General features: G+C 44.2%; 2 protein-coding genes across 4 annotated transcripts in view; one reads left to right on the top strand and one right to left on the bottom strand.

Moving 5' to 3' along the window:
• The window catches only part of iqca1 (IQ motif containing with AAA domain 1), a 64,190-nt gene extending 62,492 nt beyond the window's left edge, over nucleotides 1–1,698 (bottom strand). The window contains exon 1 of the mRNA XM_046337359.1: nucleotides 1,018–1,698. Within this exon, the coding sequence (XP_046193315.1) occupies nucleotides 1,018–1,028 (11 nt within the window). The 5' untranslated portion in view covers nucleotides 1,029–1,698. The remainder of the gene's footprint in view (nucleotides 1–1,017) is intronic.
• A 2,285-nt stretch (nucleotides 1,699–3,983) lies between these two features.
• On the top strand, nucleotides 3,984–13,394 carry ackr3b (atypical chemokine receptor 3b). Of its 3 annotated transcripts, XR_006836384.1 has the most exons (5): nucleotides 3,984–4,309; nucleotides 10,178–11,014; nucleotides 11,151–12,680; nucleotides 12,763–12,874; nucleotides 12,931–13,394. XR_006836384.1 is itself a non-coding variant. In XM_046337360.1 (3 exons), exons 2-3 carry the CDS (start codon nucleotides 10,236–10,238, stop codon nucleotides 11,494–11,496), a joined length of 1,125 nt encoding a protein of 374 aa, XP_046193316.1. In that variant the 5' UTR covers nucleotides 3,984–4,309; nucleotides 10,178–10,235; the 3' UTR covers nucleotides 11,497–12,702. The 3 variants fall into 3 exon arrangements, 1 of the variants encoding a protein (XP_046193316.1); XR_006836383.1 differs by having other exon boundaries at nucleotides 12,763–13,394; XM_046337360.1 differs by lacking the exons at nucleotides 12,763–12,874; nucleotides 12,931–13,394 and having other exon boundaries at nucleotides 11,151–12,702.
• The last annotated feature ends 8,243 nt before the right edge of the window (nucleotides 13,395–21,637 follow it).

Here is a 21,637-nt window from a genome sequence, read left to right on the forward strand (position 1 = left end):
AATACTGTTAATATAACCGTGTGTTAATGTGGGTTTTCAGTTCATTTATGTGAATCACAAAGCTCATCTGCATTTCCTGCGGTGCTGGAAAATTCTCAGCAACAAAACAAAGAGTGATAAAATGATGCTCCTACACCTGTAAACATGGTATTATTTTATTTTAACTTTGAACATAGTTGCTGCCTCTGTATATCTAAAAGAGCTGAGGCTTACAATGGAGAAACCACGCTCCTTTCATATTCCTATGAGGCCTATGTCATTACCCTAAAGGCAGCATTTCCATGGCCCACTCTTGTTAAGGGACTGGTTGAATCAAAGCTGCCAGGGGTCAGTGGGTGGGAACGGGGGAGGTGTAGTGAGGACTAGGCTGAAAGGACATTTCTGAGGGGGACGTTACAATAAAAATGAGAAGGTGTTGGGGAATTCAACCAGATACCCAACTAGTTCCCAGGCAACAACGCTGTGAAGTCAAAATAATTCAAAGGACCCCCAATGAAACCCCCAAAACTACAAGGTCAACAAATCACAAAGGCTTATACCGGTCAGGGGACCAGGAAATAAAGGATGAGGCTTTATTTTGTTTCTTTTGTTTCACATGTCCTCAGTGAGTAGACATATTTCTGTGAATAAAGCTGTGTGGTAACATTTCAGTAACAACATCTAGGGATGGAAATATAGCTCAGACTAACTGCTTTTGAAATGCTTAGCCGGGTTGATACAAACATGACTGTCTGTTGTTATGGGAACAGCAAAACACAATGTAGACTTCCTCTCTCTTTCACAAACTGCTGCTCCCATAACCCTTTTAATAGTGAGGAAATCATAAAGGAAGTATGACCACAACTGAGTAAGTGGTTGACTCTGTTTAGAGTTGTGCAGTGCCTCTCCTGGATATGTCTGTGGATGTCATTTGGATCTTTCCAAGTGTCCTATAGGCCTATATAGTCTAGCCACAACATTGGTTACAGCATTTGCACAATATGAGATACATCATGTAGATAAAACAAAATAGAATACCTGTGTGACATTCTTGAGTGTAATTCCACGAGCTATGTTTCCAATAGAATTGTGAGTTGCGTTTTTCTCGATGCACTATAAGGCTATTAATGCACAAGCATTGCATTGGGCGGCAGGTAGCCTAGTGGTTAGGACGTTGTACTAGAAACCAGAAAGGTTGTAAGATCGAATCCCCGAGTTGACAAATTTGTCGTTTTTCCCCTGAACAAGGCTGTTAACCCACTGTTCCTAGGCCGTTATTGAAAATGTGTTCTTAACTGACTTGCCTAATAAAAAATAAAAAAATTGCGCATCTGATGAAATTGAAAACATCTCACTTTAATTAAAAAATGTGGTATTTAATGATAATAGCTATATTTACGTTATTCTAGGGGAAACACCGCTGTCAGAAACCGTTCGGCAGTCAAAACATGGGTCAGACAGGTGCTTTGGAGACCAGGTTAAAATCTCTATCGCACAAAACAGGAGCCAATAACATCGCATTTGACGTGGGAAAATATCGTCACACTCTCAAATAACACAGAATAAGATTATAATTTTAAACACGAATCATTTTAGATTTTGTCATCAATAAAATCACACGGAAGATGCCATACTATACCTATTTTTCAATTTAAAGACTTCGCCAAAAAAGTTATGCGCTTCCCCATCGACTGAAGCGTGTTTGCTTTCTTGCTGTGTGTGCGCCAGAGCGTCTAGCAACGAAACGCCACGCATGCGCAATGAGGTTTGACCAAACGACCGCTCGTGTCGTTTAGAACTGTAGCAGAAGAGATGTTGCTCTCACTTTACCGGCAGCAAATTAATTTACACAGAGCATTCCTTTCTCTTGTGTCAGTCTACATTTTCCCAAGTTGTTTTTCTGAAGTTGTTGACAATATTTAGTCAACAATACCAGCACATGTAAAGACAGACACACGTCACTATATGCACGCTTAGGCAAATGGTCTGGCTGAATAGAGATGTATGGCTTTCTAATGTGCAATATCAGCATACTGTATAATTCTATTTGCAGTGAACGCATCAATAGATCCTAAGGACATCCTTTATCCCGGTGGTCCCCCAAAACAAAGACTGATTATGAGTGCTATATGATCCGTCATGCGTGCCTGCAATGGTATATTATTTATATCATTAAAATAGAGGTTTAAGGACACAACATGGGCAGTTATGTAGCCAACTGTAAACTCATAAGGTGGAGGGGAGAGGGGCTTTTTACCGAATCTCACTGGATTCCCCTCTGACGGGCCCAAGCCAGGTGGGAACAACCTCAGAAAGTACCCGAATCTGGCGTTGGCTTGCAGGACATCAGAGACTGGCCCTGATGGTTCTGTCAGATGCAGTGAGGATGGACATGCATTGTTCAACCAGGTGCAGCACCCTGGCTTTGTCAGTCAGACACAATCTATCTACTGTATCAAATTCCCTGGCAAACAAACATCCATCCTTCCTTTCTAAAATGACACAATACATTGGCAAATATTTCAATGAATGAAATTTCACATTGTGCTTTTTTATATGGCATATGGTAAGATGTCTTGCCAAAATCAAGATAACAAGAGCCAAGCTGGCATAGGGCCTATGTGTTTAAACTCATCCCAGTAAGGCATGCAGGTGAACAGGTGAGCTCCTAAAGAACGCCAAGCCTTTGAGTTTGTTCCAAGAAAGGTTAAAAATATAGTTAAACACCAAAAACATTCACCTACTAACTGTTCCAACTTTAACCACGTGCAGGTCAAATAAAGGAGAGTGTCTCTTCTTTCTAGATAATCTGTTTGCATGAATTCCTTCATCCGCACTTTTCCTAGAAGCCAAAATGATCGATATTTCACACCAATCTTTTATGCGCGAACTCAGGTCACTCCAAACGGAATTTGGTTAGTAGAGAGCCTTATTAGGGAATTTAGTTAATGAAGCCCTTTATTTTTTTTAAATCTACGTCAGGTGAACTTGTGGCTTGTATTTACTTTCTACATTTTAGTCATCATTTTAAAGGAACAATAAGGGCGAAGTGCCTTGCTCAGGGGAACATCTACAGATTTTTCACCTAGTCAGCTCAGGAATTCGAACCAGCACCCTTTCAGTTAGTGCTCCAGAGCTCTTAACCGAAAGGTTGCTGACAAGGTACACATCTGTCGTTCTGCCCCTGAACATGCAGTTAACCCACTGTTCCTAGGCCGTCATTGAAAATAATAATTTTAACAGACTTGCCTAGCTAAATAAAGGAATTTAAAAAAAATGTATTCACATCTTTAAGTGGATACTTCTGGAATTTGGCAATGAAGCCCTTTATCTACTTCACCAGAGTCAGATGATCTTGTGCATACAATTTTTATATCTGCCTGCAGTTTGAATGAAGTTACTAAATAGCGTTAACACGGTTGCAGCCAACCATCCAGTCACATGCTAGCAGTCATTGCGCTAGTGCTAGTTAGCATTGGCTCACTAAACTACCTCTATCATTCTGGATGCAGAGACATACAACTGGTATCCACGGCGGCAGGTAGCCTAGCGGTTACTAGTCCAACGCTCTAATCACTAACCACCCTGCCGCCTGCACATCATTATATAGGCCTATTAATGCATTCAAATTATGTTTCAAAGTAGGCATAGACAATAATTCAGTGTAAAACATAGCCCACTGGCTAACAGTTTCTTGTAAATATTTTACATTAATTTTAGTCAATTATCTACCAATATTCTAATGAATTTAGCATAGGCTACTAAATTATAATACAATCATGATAATATATTGCCCTACAGAAAAGCTCGTAAATCTATTATAAGAAATGTCCCCTAAAGAATTCAGCACCAAGGCAGCACCAGTATCGGAAGGTGATGGAATGCAAAGCAGCAAACGCACTCCGTAGCCCACTGACTTTCACATTGGACGTCAGACTTTTCAGTACTCGGACACAAATAACTAACTACTATTTATATCTCTATTATGTTGGTGGGAGTGGAAATCCGATGTTTCGCAAGTCCGTCGATTCCATAGTTTTTTTTTGCTGAAACGTCAATGAACCAGTTTTACCAAGCTGCCTAGTTGCCCTAGTAGGCGTTGCTCTCTCTCTGCAGTATTTAACAAGTGCACCGGGACAAAGCGAGGTAGTCTCTCGACAGAGCAGGAACCCGAGAGCTCTTCAGTCAATTTGCGTATAACCTACAGACTTCAATGGGCCTACTATAACCTCAATATTAACACCAGTCTAGGGACTCTCAACGCATTCACGGGGACTTTCTGTGCAATTTCTGTGCTGACGGAATTACAAAGGACACCGAAAGGACTTTTGTAAGTAATTCTTAAATAACACTACCCATAGTGCATTCTATCCTACTTTTTCACTGACAGAAAATAAAATACATTTAGTTTTCATAGGCTATTCTACTTTTTATAACTGGCATGTTATATGTTTGTTATTTGTTCGTTTTTCTTGAGTTTAGAAAACGAATACTTCGACATTACCCAACCATTCCATGGCGCTGAGATTTGTTGTGCTCTGAAGTTGTCATACATTTGTAAAAGCGCCCCGGGTCTCACAGTTGGGGGTGTGGATTAACAGTGGGTCCTATCGGATTAACAGTGGGTTATATCCCCGCAGACTGGTCTACATTCAATCAGATCTAGATTGCCCTGTATGTAAGCAAATGATACGGCAATGGATAGACGCACCTAAATTGTGCACAATAACATTCTTTATTTAAAAAAACTTAACATATTGCATTATAGCTGACAGGTAGAGAGGTATAGCGTGTTCAGGAACTGTGGGTCTGTTTATGTGAATAAATCACGCATCAAATAATTCATGGAAAAGTTCTGTAGTTTATAGTGTGTATTTCCGTTAACAAAAGTCGTTTATAGTAGGACAACATTCATCTACTGTATCTTCAGAAGACTTATGCACAATCACTAAAATCTCACTTAAGACTGACCCATTTTGGTCATTCACATATTCAGCAGGCTATATGCTGGATGGACACCGTTAATAGCCTACCTTTCAATACATTCATTTAGTACAGATGGTTGCAGAATTTTCACTGTGAAAAAGAGTGGGGAGAGAGAAATGTTTTGTGTGTGGGGTGGGGGGGGGGGGGGGTTAGTTCCTTGGAGGAGGAGGGAAACAGTTTAAAGTTGCAGGGTTTCTTCTGAGACAAGAACTAGAAGGGGGATTGAGAGGGAGAGGGAGGATGGAGAGGGGTAGGAAGATGGAAAGGGGAAGGGAGAGGGGTGGGAGAGGAGAGGAGGAAGGGAGATAGACAGGGAGCTGGACAGGGAGATGGACATGGAGATGGACAGGGAGTTGGACATGGAGATGGACAGGGTGTTGGACAGGGCGATGGACAGGGAGATGGGCAGGGAGATGGACAGGGAGCTGGACAGGGAGCTGGACAGGGAGATGGACAGGGAGATGGGCAGGGAGATGGACAGGGAGCTGGACAGGGAGCTGGACAGGGAGATGGACAGGGAGATGGACATGGAGATGGACAGGGCGATGGACAGGGAGATGGACAGGGAGATGGACAGGGAGATGGACAGGGAGGGGAGTGAGATGGGCAGGGAGAGGGACAGGGAGATGGACAGGGAGCTGGACAGGGCGATGGACAGGGAGATGGACAGGGAGATGGACATGGAGATGGACAGGGAGATGGACATGGAGATGGACATGGAGATGGACAGGGAGATGGACAGTGAGATGGACAGGGAGATGGACAGGGAGATGGAGATGGACATGGACATGGAGATGGACAGAGAGATGGACAGGGAGATGGACAGTGAGATGGATATGGAGATGGACAGGGAGATGGACAGTGAGATGGACAGGGAGATGGGAGATGGACAGTGAGATGGACAGTGAGATGGACAGGGAGATGGACAGGGAGATGGACATGGAGATGGACAGGGAGATGGACATGGAGATGGACTGGGAGATGGACAGTGAGATGGACAGGGAGATGGATATGGAGATGGACATGGAGATGGACAGGGAGATGGACATGGAGATGGACAGGGAGATGGACAGTGAGATGGACAGGGAGATGGATATGGAGATAGACAGGGAGATGGACAGGGAGATGGATATGGAGATGGACAGGGAGATGGACAGGGAGATGGACAGGGAGAGGGAGTGTATTATGCAGAGAGGAAAAAGCAGAAAAGACAGAGATGGAGAAAGACAGAAAAACAGTGAGATAGACTGGGAGACTGAGAGACTGAGAGACTGGGAGACTGGGAGACTGAGCTGCCCGACTGAGAGACTGGGGGACTCAGAGACTGAGAGACTGAGAGACTGGAAGACTGGGAGACTGAGAGACTGAAAGACTGGGAGACTGGGAGACTGGGAGACTGAGAGACTGGGAGACTGAGAGACTGAGAGACTGAGAGACTGGGAGACTGAGAGACTGGGAGACTGAGAGACTGGGAGACTGAGAGACTGGGAGACTGAGAGACTGGGAGACTGAGAGACAGTGAGACTAGGAGACTGAGAGACTGGGAGACTGGGAGACTGAGCGACTGGGAGACTGAGCGACTGGGAGACTGAAAGACGGAGAGACTGGGAGACTGAAAGACGGAGAGACTGGGAGACTGAAAGATAGAGAGACTGGGAGACTGGGAGCGAGAAAGAGAGTGGAGGTGTGTATAATATGTGTATACTGTGTGATTGTTTGTGTGTGTGTGAGTACGTTAGTGTATGCGAGTGTGTTTGTGTGTGTCTGTGGTTGGATGTAATATTGGGGTGTGGTGGTGAGAGATGCTGTGTCCACACGGGCAGCTCTTTGTGCCCCAGATGGTGCTAGCTGCCCTGGGGCCATTAGGGGCTAGAGGGAGGACAAGGGAACCAGGTGAAGAGCCACTCTGTTAGACCAGTGAAAACACAACCGATTTACAAGGACTGGGGTCCTCAAAAGGGCCGCCGCGTTTTATGGCACGTGGAGATGCAGCATTTAATGTTATCCATTCCCAAATGGATGGTGGTGGGATTGACTGCAGTAACAACACCAAGCTTTCTGCATTCCCAAATGGATGGTGGTGGGATTGACGCCAGTAACAACACCAAGCTTTCTGCAGCTTTTGTTATTATGTGACCCACCTCTCCCAAATGGGTCAGGCTTTTAGTTTTCATCTGTCAGGGATTTAAGGTCATCTTTAAGACAGCTGTCTATCTACTCATGTTACCCACAATGCTTTTAAGGCTATATGGTAATTCTGTTAGATGAACAAACATCTGGCTAATGTTATAAGCAAATAAAGAAACGATTAAGTTGTTTGAGGGTTAAATCCAGTCCATCCGTGTCAATTGCATTTATATTAGTTCTATTTGTTTTACATACATGAGGTATAAACTCTGAACATGTCTGAACATGTCTTATAAGGTATAAACTCTGAACATGTCTTATAAGGTATAAACTCTGAACATGTCTTATAAGGTATAAACTCTGAACATGTCTTATAAGGTATAAACTCTGAACATGTCTTATAAGGTATAAACTCTGAACATGTCTTATAAGGTATAAACTCTGAACATGTATGAACATGTCTTATAAGGTATAAACTCTGAACATGTCTTATAAGGTATAAACTCTGAACATGTCTTATAAGGTATGAACTCTGAACATGTCTTATAAGGTATAAACTCTGAACATGTCTTATAAGGTATAAACTCTGAACATGTCTTATAAGGTATAAACTCTGAACATGTCTTATAAGGTATAAACTCTGAACATGTCTTATAAGGTATAAACTCTGAACATGTCTTATAAGGTATAAACTCTGAACATGTCTTATAAGGTATAAACTCTGAACATGCCTTATAAGGTATAAACTCTGAACAGTCTGAACGTGTCTTATGAAGTGCTGTATTCCATGAAGACAGGCAGTAAAAGCCAAGTCGTGAGAGGTTTTATCAGTGTGTGAAGGGCTACTCAGCAGCACCAGTTGCATCCTGTGTTCTATGGTTCCATCTGATGTGAAGCTCTCTGGCTCGCTTCACATCTCTCTCTCAACAACACGGCCCTCTGACCCCTCACCCTCGAACTGTCGGTTCAAAGGAAAGGGTCATGACATGATGCCGGTTCACTGTTCTAGTGAAGAACGGGACCGTTCACCTTCCATACCTTCCATAGACAGACACACACACACACACACACACACACACACACACACATAAGGTATAAACTCTCTGCCTTATAAGGTACACACACACACACACACACACACACACACACACACACACACACACACACAACACATAAACACTGAACACACACACAGGTATAAACACACAACATGTCTTATAACATAAACACTGAACACACTTATAACACATAACACACACAACACACACACACACACACACACACACACACACACACACACACACACATAAACACACACACACACACACACCACACACAACACTGAACACACACATAACACACACAACACACACACACACACACACACACACACACACACACACACACACACACACACACACACACACACTCCATCCTGTCCATATCTAAATCGCAGGCTACGTTTCCGTGTCCGTGAAGTTCTCACCTTGAGGTATTCCTGGGTCGCATTGAAAGCGTCAGTACTCTCTTCACTCTCTTTGTGCTCAAGGCTAAGTAAAAGTCGTTGAGAGGTCCTTGTGAGGTTGGGAGGTCCGTATTTCACAGTCATAAAAATGGATGTACACAAATACAATGGAATCATAAATGTCCATGCTCCACATGTACCTACAGTATTTAGTGATGTTTATTTGATTTAGCTTAAAATGGACCATGCCACAGTTACATTTGAAAATGGTATCATCTGAAAAGCATTTTTATTTTGATTTAGTAATAAATCACTTACTAGCTTACTTCAGTTCATAATTCAGTGGTAATACAGGCATAGTTGAAATAGTCCCTCAGCTCCCAGTTTGCAGTAGTCAGATTAGTCTCAGATGTGAGAATCTGTCTGTCTTAGACCATGATAACTCCTCATTTGGCACCGATTGCCCCAATCCTGCTTGTTATTTATGTACTAGGAGGAATTCTACTTGTTATTGATGTACTTGGAGGACCTCTGCTTGTAATTGATGGACTAGGAGGAACTCTGCTTGTAATTCATGGACTAGGTAGGAGGAACTCTGCTTGTTATTGATGGACTAGGAGGAACTCTGCTTGTTATTGATGGACTAGGAGGAACTCTGCTTGTAATTGATGGACTAGGAGGAACTCTGCTTGTAATTGATGGACTAGGAGGAGCTCTGCTTGTTATCGATGGACTAGGAGGAACTCGGGAGTCCTGAGGAATGTCTCTGTCTAATGAACTAGAGGGAAAACATTGAGAACATTCCTGGACACAGCATGCGATCGGTCGAACCCCCTGACATCCCACCATGCCGCCTCGGACAGAGGCGCCAGGCCCATGGGGAGCACAGGGGACATGACCCTGAGATTTATCCTGTAATAAAAAATACTAAAACGTCTCTTTAACACTACTAGCCACCCTGCAATTGTATGAAGTTGGCTTTAGCTATTCCAGATATGTTCCCAACCCAATAACTAGCTACCCAGAAGCCATTTCAGGTTATCAGTCTAGTTGGAGTAGCTAGCTTGTCTAAAACGATCTGAGCTGGAATGCCTGCTGGCAAGGTTGGAAGACTTTAGAAAAGCAACAATAACTAAATGTACTGAATAAGTCACATCCCTTTCAATCTTTTACCCAGATTTGAGCATATTTAGTTTCTTTAAAATAATAACCACCGTCCAGGAGGATACAGACAGCTCATGAGGTATGCTTAGATATGCAGAAAAATAAACATATTTTTTTAAACGTAGAATTAAGCATGGAAAATACTGTTTCAGGAGTTTGAAAAATGGAAGATTCTCCAACTTCAGGACCACCTAGCCACCCCCCCCAGACATCCTCACATACTTTGTCCCCCCTCAGATTTCAGGGGTCACTGACGTCCCTGGCCTCTTGATATGTTTTAGACAACGCCTGTTGTCCCTCTAAACAAATGATTGTTTGACATGTTTGGTCCATATGTTTGTGTGGTCACCCAGCAAATGTCTTGTTTTGCAAATGGACATATTTCCCCTCATACAGCCCCTCAGTTGATCCACTTGTTTTGCGCAAACTCTAACCAGCTAACTTCTTGCTTTACAGATTGTGGATTCTGGCTTTTTCACAACACGGCCTTCCCCCTACTGCGGTGAACGCCACCATGAGTCTGAGTGTGAACGAGCTGACGGAGCTGATGGAGATATGGGCGGAACTTAACTTCACAGGGGACAACATGTCATCCCACCACGTAGAGGCTCTGCTGTGCCCGGCTGGGTTCAGCCACGCGGCGGTGCTCTACACCCTCTCTGTCCTCTACATCTTCATCTTCCTGGTGGGCCTGGCTGCCAACACCCTGGTGGTGTGGGTCAACCTCCGCTCAGAGAGGAACCGCTTTGAAACCCACCTGTACATCCTCAACCTGGCTGTGGCTGACCTCTGTGTGGTGGCTACTCTCCCAGTCTGGGTCAGCTCGCTGCTACAGCATGGCCACTGGCCCTTCGGCGAGGCCATCTGTAAGATCACCCACCTGGTGTTCAGCGTCAACCTCTTCGGGAGTATCTTCTTCCTCACCTGTATGAGCGTGGACCGCTACCTCTCCGTGGCGCTGTTCGGAGACGGAGGGAACAGCCGCAGGAAGAAGGTGGTGAGGAGGGTGATCTGTATCCTGGTTTGGCTGCTGGCACTGGCCGCCTCCGTCCCAGACACTTACTTTCTGCAGGCGGTCAAGTCCACACACTCTGACGCCACCCTGTGCCGGCCCGTCTACCCCACTGACAACCCCCGAGAGTGGATGGTGGGCATCCAGCTTAGCTTCATCGTCCTGGGCTTCGCCATCCCGTTCCCAGTCATCGCTGTCTTCTACCTGTTATTAGCGAGCTCCATTGGCAACGCCAACCCGCCCGGCTCCAGCGCCAACTCAAACCAGGAGCGCCGCATCAGGTGAGTGTCCCCCTTACACACACACACACACACACACACGCAGGCACGCACAAACGCACACACATGCACACACATTCACACACACACACACATGCTTTATAAATCCAATCAATGATTAATCAATGATTATTTTCAGCCGGAAGATCATCCTGACCTACATTGTGGTGTTCCTGGTCTGCTGGCTGCCCTACCACGGAGTCCTATTGGTCGACACTTTATCTCTCCTCAACGTCCTGCCCTTCAGCTGCAGGCTGGAGAACTTCCTGTATGTGTCCCTCCACCTGACCCAGTGCTTCAGCCTCGTCCACTGCTGCATCAACCCCGTCATTTATAACTTCATCAACAGAAACTACCGTTACGACCTCATGAAGGCCTTCATCTTCAAGTATTCCACCAAGACGGGCCTGGCCAAGCTCATTGACGCATCACATGTGTCCGAGACAGAGTACTTGGCCGTGGCGGCTGTGGAGAATAACGTGTGATTGGCCCGCTGGGAGAGGAAAATTGTCCCTGAGGGGAAAATTGTCTTGGACACACAGAGGTGATGTCACACAACTCACAGAGAACTGACTCTCTACCAAACGCACTCTACTTAAGGCCTGCTGAATGGGCTGAACAGTTAACTGACTGAATGCAGTCCCTGGGAAGGACATCTCAAGCACATTAGACGCACTGTAAAAGACCAAGACCAAATATGCTCTGTTTCAGTGTAACTCCCGTTTTGTTGTAACTTCCCCCTTTCTGAGTGAGTTTGGTTAACTTCCCCCTTTCTGAGTGAGTTTGGTTAACTTCCCCCTTTCTGAGTGAGTTTGGTTAACTTCCCCCTTTCTGAGTGAGTTTGGTTAACTTCCCCCTTTCTGAGTGAGTTTAGTTAACTTCCCCCTTTCTGAGTGAGTTTGGTTAACTTCCCCCTTGCCTAGTAACAGGGCTGGGGGGTCTTCTTGAGAAAGCACTTCTTCTGAACTGGAGACTTGGTGTCACCCAAACAGATGGTTCAACGACACCGTAAACACAAACACACACACACACACACACACACACACACACACACACACACACACACACACACACACACACACACACACACACACACACACACACACACACACACACACACACACACACACACACACACACACACACACACACACACACACACACACACACACACACACACACACACACACACACACCCTTCCCCCTGCCCTGGTCAGAGCCACAGGGAAGGCGACGAGGTGCTCTCCCTGCCAGTGTTTATGTGAGCAGGCAGTCAGTCAACCAGACTCCATTACTCTGAAGGACCTGCCACTGAATCAAGCCACTGTGTTTACATGGAAATCAGGAATGTCAAACGGACTGACAGCCGAGACCAGAGTCAAAACTCTAAAGCTATATTTGATTTTGTATTCTTTATTCTGATCCCCATCAGCTGACTCTTAAGCAACTTCTGGTCTTCACTGGGGCCATAAAAAAGACATTACAAACACGAAAGCCAATCTGTAGAATGTGAGAAGTAGATGTATGTATGTTGATGTGTGTATGATGGTTAGTGAGGTGTCAATGTGAGAAGTAGATGTATGTATGTTGATGTGTGTATGATGGTTAGTGAGGTGTCAATGTGAGAAGTAGATGTATGTATGTTGATGTGTGTATGATGGTTAGTGAGGTGTCAATGTGAGAAGTAGATGTATGTATGTTGAGGTGTCAATGTGAGAAGTAGATGATGTTGATGTATGATGGTTAGTGAGGTGTCAATGTGAGAAGTAGATGTATGTATGTTGATGTGTGTATGATGGTTAGTGAGGTGTCAATGTGAGAAGTAGATGTATGTATGTTGATGTGTGTATGATGGTTAGTGAGGTGTCAATGTGAGAAGTAGATGTATGTATGTTGATGTGTGTATGATGGTTAGTGAGGTGTCAATATAAAGCCAGGAGAATCCATCCAGTCCCAAACACTCCTCTAGATGACGCATTTAGAAAGTATTGGTGCTTAGTATGTAGAATGAAGGAGTAGACTTTCAAATCCATTGTTTATTCTGTAAATATCATATTTATATATTTGTTGATCTGTAGGCGCAGTGATTTTGTGAAGTTTTTTGTGAAACGGAATCAATGAAGGTGTGCTTTCTGTGTAATGTTTAAAAATGGCAGTTCTGCTACTGTTTAAAATAATATACCATTAGTTATATTTCAGTTATCTTGTTCTTTTTGTTCAACTCGTTTGCATTTATATCACTACACAAAAGAAAAACAGCCAATGTGTGTACATTTCAGTCACAACCTGCAGCTCTTTTTGAATTTGCAAACGCAGTTTCTTGCCAGTCAGTGGATGTTTTTACGCTCTTGTGTAAAATAACAAATAAATGCACAAAACTGTTTATTATTGCCTCAAACTTCATTGTCTGAGAGGGGAATATTTGTGTTTTGGTATGTATAGAATGCTCTTCTAGAACAACATGTGTCTGTGCGTGTTCTAGAATGAATGAGTTGTGTTCTCTTCCAGACCAACATGTGTCTGTGTGTGTTCTAGAATGTATGAGTTGTGTTCTCTTCTGGAACAACATGTGTCTGTGTGTGTTCTAGAATGTATGAGTTGTGGAACAACATGTGTCTGTGTGTGTTCTAGAATGTATGAGTTGTGTTCTCTTCTGGAACAACATGTGTCTGTGTGTGTTCTAGAATGTATGGGTTGTGTTCTCTTCCAGACCAACATGTGTCTGTGTGTGTTCTAGAATGTATGAGTTGCGTTCTCTTCCAGAACAACATGTGTCTGTGTGTGTTCTAGAATGTATGGGTTGTGTTCTCTTCCAGACCAACATGTGTCTGTGTGTGTTCTACAATGTATGGGTTGTGTTCTCTTCTGGAACAATATGTGTCTGTGTGTGTTCTAGAATGTATGGGTTGTGTTCTCTTCTGGAACAACATGTGTCTGTGTGTGTTCTAGAATGTATGGGTTGTGTTCTCTTCCAGACCAACATGTGTCTGTGTGTGTTCTAGAATGTATGAGTTGTGTTCTCTTCCAGACCAACATGTGTCTGTGTGTGTTCTAGAATGAATGAGTTGTGTTCTCTTCCAGACCAACATGTGTCAGTGTGTGTTCTAGAATGTATGAGTTGTGTTTTCTTCCAGACCAACATGTGTCTGTGTGTGTTCTAGAATGTATGGGTTGTGTTCTCTTCCGGAACAACATGTGTCTGTGTGTGTTCTAGAATGTATGGGTTGTGTTCTCTTCTGGAACAACATGTGTCTGTGTGTGTTCTAGAATGTATGGGTTGTGTTTTCTTCCGGAACAACATGTGTCTGTGTGTGTTCTAGAATGTATGGGTTGTGTTTTCGTTCCAGAACGACATGTGTCTGTGTGTGTTCTAGAATGTATGGGTTGTGTTTTCTTCCAGAACAACATGTGTCTGTGTGTGTTCTAGAATGTATGGGTTGTGTTTTCTTCCAGAACAACATGTGTCTGTGTGTGTTCTAGAATGTATGGGTTGTGTTTTCTTCCAGAACAACATGTGTCTGTGTGTGTTCTAGAATGTATGGGTTGTGTTTTCTGTGTGTCTGTGTGTGAGTGGCAGAACCTAATCAGCACCAACTGTGCTCCACCCCAGTTATTCTCTGTAGTTTGTGTCTGGATGAAGAGAAACCCCAGGTGTTCACCAAGTCAGTTAACCGTGTCAATGACCTTTCTACCCACCGGGGTCTGAAGCTGCACCAACTGTGTGTAAATGGCCCTGTCCTGGTAGAACCCTGTTTAACCAGCTGATGGGAAGAAAGAAAAACACATGTATATCACAGCATGGACGTTATTGAACACATCTCTTCTTTTCCACAACATACAGTAATCATGTTAAAACCGTGTTTATCCCAAAGAACTCTGTATATATGGGGTAGTTTATATGTTTAGCTGCTGCAGATTCAGGACATGAAAGGAGAAATATTGAAATCACAATTATTCATGTTTCTCCAATAACAACAACCAAGACATGATATTTAATAAACACACAAACAAACCACCTCCCTGGTGGGAACTATGCTCTTCCAGTAGGGTTGTCCCCCGTGTCAGGGGCAGTCACATCCACATTAGCCCAGTGGAGTGTGATGATCCCTAGGGCAACAGACAGACTGACTGACAGTGGCTCCTGACTGGCTCCTGGACGATTCCTCCAGCCCTGTCTAAACTTGTCCCCCACCCCAGAGGCCTCAGGCTAGGCTTGTTACGTGGAGTAGCAGGTAGGCAGAGAGGCCGCGTTCTGGCAGGAGACATAATGATGTTTGAAAGCTTACAAGTTAGCTGTTACACGGATTGTTATGAGAGTTGACTCAGAAGCTGGTTTAGGGATGTCTGGGGAGTCCAGTCAATGAAACTCAAAGACATGAGTATCTGGTTTCCAACTGGTTTTCAGGGTTAACTAGTTTGGCATCTACCCAGCCTGTCCCAATCAAGCACTTTCCACTATGTATAAGATTCTATAGGAGAACATACAGAAAGAGGCATGACAGTCAGGACATTAAGACAGATCCAGTAAGACAACAGCTAAGACGAACCCCTGTGCTATTTCACTGTTTCACTCTCCCGTCCAAACATCAATGGGGACTTCCAGAACAACGCCAGAGAGGTCTAAGAGCATCGCACCCTCTCCTGTGTGAGGGCCTCCTGAATGGACTGATCGTGGGAGCAGTGTGCGTCTGAATGCCAAAGGCCTCCGTGGCGGCACAGCCATGTAGCAGAACAAACAGCCTTTCACTGTATCCTCATTCCTCCTGGGACACAGAAAAGCCGTCGTTGTGTGTGTATGAGTGGTTGTGTGTGTGTGTGTGGACTCCTCGTTCTCACGGCCATGAATGTGGCAGTGAAACAGCGATCTGATCCACTGTTAGATCAGTCTCCCAGGAGCTATGGGCTCATTATCCAACCCCACTCCTCCACCCCTCATCACATCCTCCCTCATCCTCCCTCATCCTCCCATCCTCCCTCATCCTCCCATCCTCCCTCATCCTCCCATCCATCCCTCATCCTCCCATCCTCCCTCATCCTCCCATCCTCCCTCATCCTCCCATCCATCCCTCATCCTCCCATCCTCCCTCATCCTCCCATCCATCCCTCATCCTCTGTTCTGTTAGAAGGTGGGAGCGGGAAGCAGCGTTGACGCCTGACGGACTGATCTGGTCTTGACAAACATGAGTAGAATCGTCAAACCGTCTTGTGCTGAATCTTAATTTCCACCAATTAAAAGTCTTTCTGGAGAGACACTGGAGTTGAACTCACTGTTGGCGAGAGCTGCCATATCAGTGTAGACTGGAGGAACCTGCTCTTGCTAGTGTCAGATTGTCAAAGGACTCCATGAAACAGATTTATACACATGAACGAACAGACTAATAAACATAGATTGCATCTATGCTGCATCTAGGAAATTGACCCCTCCGTTGGGGCAACGGGGGAACAAGCTCCATATATAATCTGATTCCCTTTACAAACCATGGCACTGAAATGGATATTAACTGCACTGTACCAAATGTGGAAGTCTGAGGGCCATTTTCATAACATAATGTATGTGAGAGCGTTTCCCCTTGTAGAAGGAAACCTGTCCAGCATAACAATCAGACAAGTCAGAGCTGAAACAATAGTGGGTAGATAAGACTCTTCATTGGTATCATGAGGATAGTCAGAGCTGAAACAATAGTGGGTAGATAAGACTCTTCATTGGTATCATGAGGATAGTCAGAGCTGAAACAATAGTGGGTAGATAAGACTCTTCATTGGTATCATGAGGATAGTCAGAGCTGAAACAATAGTGGGTAGATAAGAATCTTCATTGGTATCATGAGGATAGTCAGAGCTGAAACAATAGTGGGTAGATAAGACTCTTCATTGGTATCATGAGGATAGTCAGAGCTGAAACAGTAGTTGCTTAGATAAGACTCATGAGGAGTAGTCAGAGCTGAAACAGTAGTTGCTTAGATAAGACTCATGAGGAGTAGTCAGAGCTGAGAGTGAAACAGTAGTTGCTTAGATAAGACTCATGAGGAGTAGTCAGAGCTGAAACAGTAGTTGCTTAGATAAGACTCATGAGGAGTAGTCAGAGCTGAAACAGTAGTTGCTTAGATAAGACTCATGAGGATAGTCAGAGCTGAAACAGTAGTTGCTTAGATAAGACTCATGAGCAGTAGTCAGAGCTGAAACAGTAGTTGCTTAGATAAGACTCATGAGCAGTAGTCAGAGCTGAAACAGTAGTTGCTTAGATAAGAAGCTGAAACAGTAGTTGCTTAGATAAGACAGTAGTTGCTTAGATAAGACTCATGAGCAGTAGTCAGAGCTGAAACAGTAGCTTAGATAAGACTCATGAGCAGTAGTCAGCTGAAACAGTAGTTGCTGAAACTCATGAGCAGTAGTACAGCTGAAACACTGAAACAGTAGTTGCTTAGATAAGCTCAGAGCTGAAACAGTAGTTGCTTAGATAAGACTCATGAGCAGTAGTCAGAGCTGAAACAGTAGTTGCTTAGATAAGACTCATGAGGAGTAGTCAGTGCTGAAACAGTAGTTGCTTAGATAAGACTCATGAGCAGTAGTCAGAGCTGAAACAGTAGTTGCTTAGATAAGACTCATGAGCAGTAGTAGTCAGTGCTGAAACAGTAGTTGCTTAGATAAGACTCATGAGCAGTAGTCAGAGCTGAAACAGTAGTTGCTTAGATAAGACTCATGAGCAGTAGTCAGAGCTGAAACAAACAGATAAGTTGCAGTAGTCAGATAAGACTCATGAGCAGTAGTCAGAGCTGAAACAGTAGTTGCTTAGATAAGACTCATGAGCAGTAGTCAGAGCTGAAACAGTAGTTGCTTAGATAAGACTCATGAGCAGTAGTCAGAGCTGAAACAGTAGTTGCTTAGATAAGACTCATGAGCAGTAGTCAGTGCTGAAACAGTAGTTGCTTAGATAAGACTCATGAGCAGTAGTCAGAGCTAGTTGCTTAGATAAGACTTGAGCAGTAGTCAGTGCTGAAACAGTAGTTGCTTAGATAAGACTCAATGAGCAGTTCAGTGCTGAAACATGCGTAAAAGAATAGTCAGTGCTGAAACAACAGACTCAGTTTAGAATGCATGTCCAACACATTGCTTCTAATTGGTACGCTATGAACATTGGAACAGAGCATCCCAGGCCAATCAGTGAACGCCTGCATAGGTCATGTGGGAAAGGGCGGAGGTCAGTGGATTTGCATGTTTCACTGGGCTCCACCCTGTGGGGCCTCTACTTCTGATGTTAACTGTTAGCATAGCGCTAATGGACCATTCAACAGCTGCCTGTGTATACGCCGTCTGAGCTGCTAGTTTAAACTTACCTTAACCCTGCTCCGTTGTTTGGTAATTAGCTTGTAAAGTGCAAATAGACATAGTGGTTCTCTCATGGGGGGTCCCTGGACTGGTTATAGGTTAGCTTATTGGTCAGTCTTTATCCAGTGTGGGGAGGACATTCCTAACCCATAGAAGGGTGAAGCTAACTGGGTCAAGGATCAGTGGAGATGGAGCATTGAGGAATGAACAACCTTTGGTCTATCGGGTCACCTGGGTACAGAGACCACATGATTATTTCTTCAAATGGGGTCTTCCTGGCCTGGTCCGAAATGGAAGAAAACCCTATTTTGTTCCTGTCACATTACATTTGACATTTAAGTCATTTAGCAGACGCTCTTATCCAGAGCGACTTACAAATTGGTGCATTCACCTTATGACATCCAGTGGAACAGCCACTTTACAATAGTGCATCTAAATCTTTTAAGGGGGGGGGGTAGAAGGATTACTTTATCCTATCCTAGTTATTCCTTAAAGAGGTGGGGTTTCAGGTGTCTCCGGAAGGTGGTGATTGACTCCGCTGTCCTGGCGTCGTGAGGGAGTTTGTTCCACCATTGGGGGGCCAGAGCAGCGAACAGTTTTGACTGGGCTGAGCGGGAACTGTACTTCCTCAGTGGTAGGGAGGCGAGCAGGCCAGAGGTGGATGAACGCAGTGCCCTTGTTTGGGTGTAGGGCCTGATCAGAGCCTGGAGGTACTGAGGTGCCGTTCCCCTCACAGCTCCGTAGGCAAGCACCATGGTCTTGTAGCGGATGCGAGCTTCAACTGGAAGCCAGTGGAGAGAGCGGAGGAGCGGGGTGACGTGAGATGTGAGGTGTCATGTGACACCATGTTGGGAAAACAGGCAGGTAATAATGGGAAGAGCTGATTGTGATTATTTTTACAGGGAGGTGGTTTTGCCTCTATTCTATGTTCTGTAAATTGTGAAAATATCAACAGTAATGTTTATAGAAGAGTTATCTGGAGCAGAATGTGTCTTGGAGAGGGAGGGAGGGAGGGAGGGAGGGAGGGAGGGAGGGAGGGAGGGAGGGAGGGAGGGAGGGAGGGAGGGAGGGAGGGAGGGACGGACAGACAGACAGAGCCTGTCCTTCCCTGCCCTCCTGTGTGAGGACAATGTTACTGAAAAGAAAGAAAGGAAAAATAAATGATTTTCCTACGGACGGACGGACGGACGGACGACAGACAGACAGACAGACAGACAGACAGACAGACAGACAGACAGACAGACAGACAGACAGACAGACAGACAGACAGACAGACAGACAGACAGACAGACAGACAGACAGACAGACAGACAGACAGACAGACAGACAGACAGACAGACAGACAGAGCCTGTCCTTCCCTGCCCTCCTGTGTGAGGACAATGTTACTGAAAAGAAAGAAAGGAAAAATAAATGATTTTCATACTTTTCCTACGTAGAATTTAACCTTTGATTCAATAATAACCAACTGCTAATCTGATTGATGTCTGGACTACAAAAGCAATGCTTGCAGCCTTTTAAACAGAGATTTGGGTGCATTATTAGAAAAATCTAATAATTACAATGTTATTTTTTAGATCAGTGGGGTTATATATAAAAGGCTCCCATTGGAACAAGATACTAGGGCAACAAACTGCATTTGGCATTCAGCTAGATTCACTAATTGGAAAGCCTTGGCCTGGTTTTCCCCTTTCAAACAGTGAAATCCATAATTCATATTTGTCCTGCTGAGATGAAAACAAGCCGACATCCCCTAGCGCTCAGCATTGTGGGTCAAGGCTCAGTAGCCTAGACAACTTGAGAGGTTATTTTCTTAGATCTAACCTCTCTCCATAGCAACTAGTCTGTAGCCATGGAGATCTGGTGTTATTGTCAGAAAGTAATATTGATGATTTGCATAGACAGAACGTCTACTCCTCAAACTCAAAGCTCTTTACCTATATTAATATGTGGTTAAGTCAACATCATTATTAGTTAGACACAGCACAGAATGGTGGAAGCATTACACTACACTGGATTTGAGATGCAGCATTCCATTAAATGTCCTTCTTTCTGTGTGTCAGTACATTGGGGCCCAGGCCTGGCCAGGCACGGAGGCAGAAGTTCCTTAGTTAGTCAGTGAGGCCAAATCAATTCAAGGGGCTTTATTGGTATGGGAAACACGTGTTAACATTGCCAAAGCAAGTGGAGTAGATAATATACAAAAGTGAAATAAACAATAACATGAACAGTAAACATTACACTCACAGATGTTACAAAAGAATAAAGATATTACAAATGTCATATTATGTAAAGATGTGTTGTAATGATGTGCAAATGGTTAAAGTACAAAAGGGAAAATAAATAAACATAAATATGGGTTGTATTTACAATGGTGTTTGTTCTTCACTGGTTGCCCTTTTCTTGTGGGGACAGGTCACAAATCTTGCTGCTGTGATGGCACACTGAGGTAGTTCACCCAGTAGATATGGGAGTTTATCAAAATTGAGGTTGTTTTTGAATTCTCTCTCTTTCTCTTCTGCCCTTCAGAGGCATGGGAGGAGTAGTCTGAGTGTGTAAGGGCAGGGCCAAGTCTTCTGTTGAAAAGAAAGAGAGGTTTCAAAGAAGCCTACATCACCTTACAACCGCTGTACAGGCAGGAGGAGGGGGAGAGAGGGAGGAAAAGGAGAGGGGGAGAGGTCTCTATGGCCAGGGCTACTTCTGTGAGATTGACATATGTGTGTGAGAACCCCAAAGGGGATTATCTTCATGGTGGAGATTCAGGTTTCTTTCATTCATATTCAAATGATCTAATAATGCAATCACAATGGCACAGTAAATCTGCATTCTAACTCAAAGACACACATCTTTCATAGACACACAATCCACAGCTTTCAGCTCCAAAGAAAACGTGACCAAAAGAATGTTCCAGTGCATTGACCAATTCATTGAATTGCCATGAGCCACACACACACACACACACACACACACACACACACACACACACACACACACACACACACACACACACACACACACACACACACACACACACACACACACACACACACACACACACACACACACACACACACACACACACACACACACACACACACACACACACACACACACACACACACACACACACACACACACTTACTTTCTGATAGGGGTTCCTCCTCTGGCCAGTCTGGTCCGTTTGTATTGAGGATTCATGTCTCTTCTCATCTGTTGAATCTATCAGGGACTCAGTAAGGCTTATCTGTCCTGGCCAAACAGTGGCATATTAGGTTTACATTTACAGCGCAGCAGCCCATTGT

This window comes from Oncorhynchus gorbuscha, unplaced genomic scaffold, assembly GCF_021184085.1.
Source record: "Oncorhynchus gorbuscha isolate QuinsamMale2020 ecotype Even-year unplaced genomic scaffold, OgorEven_v1.0 Un_scaffold_1384, whole genome shotgun sequence".
Taxonomy (NCBI): Eukaryota; Metazoa; Chordata; class Actinopteri; order Salmoniformes; family Salmonidae; genus Oncorhynchus; species Oncorhynchus gorbuscha.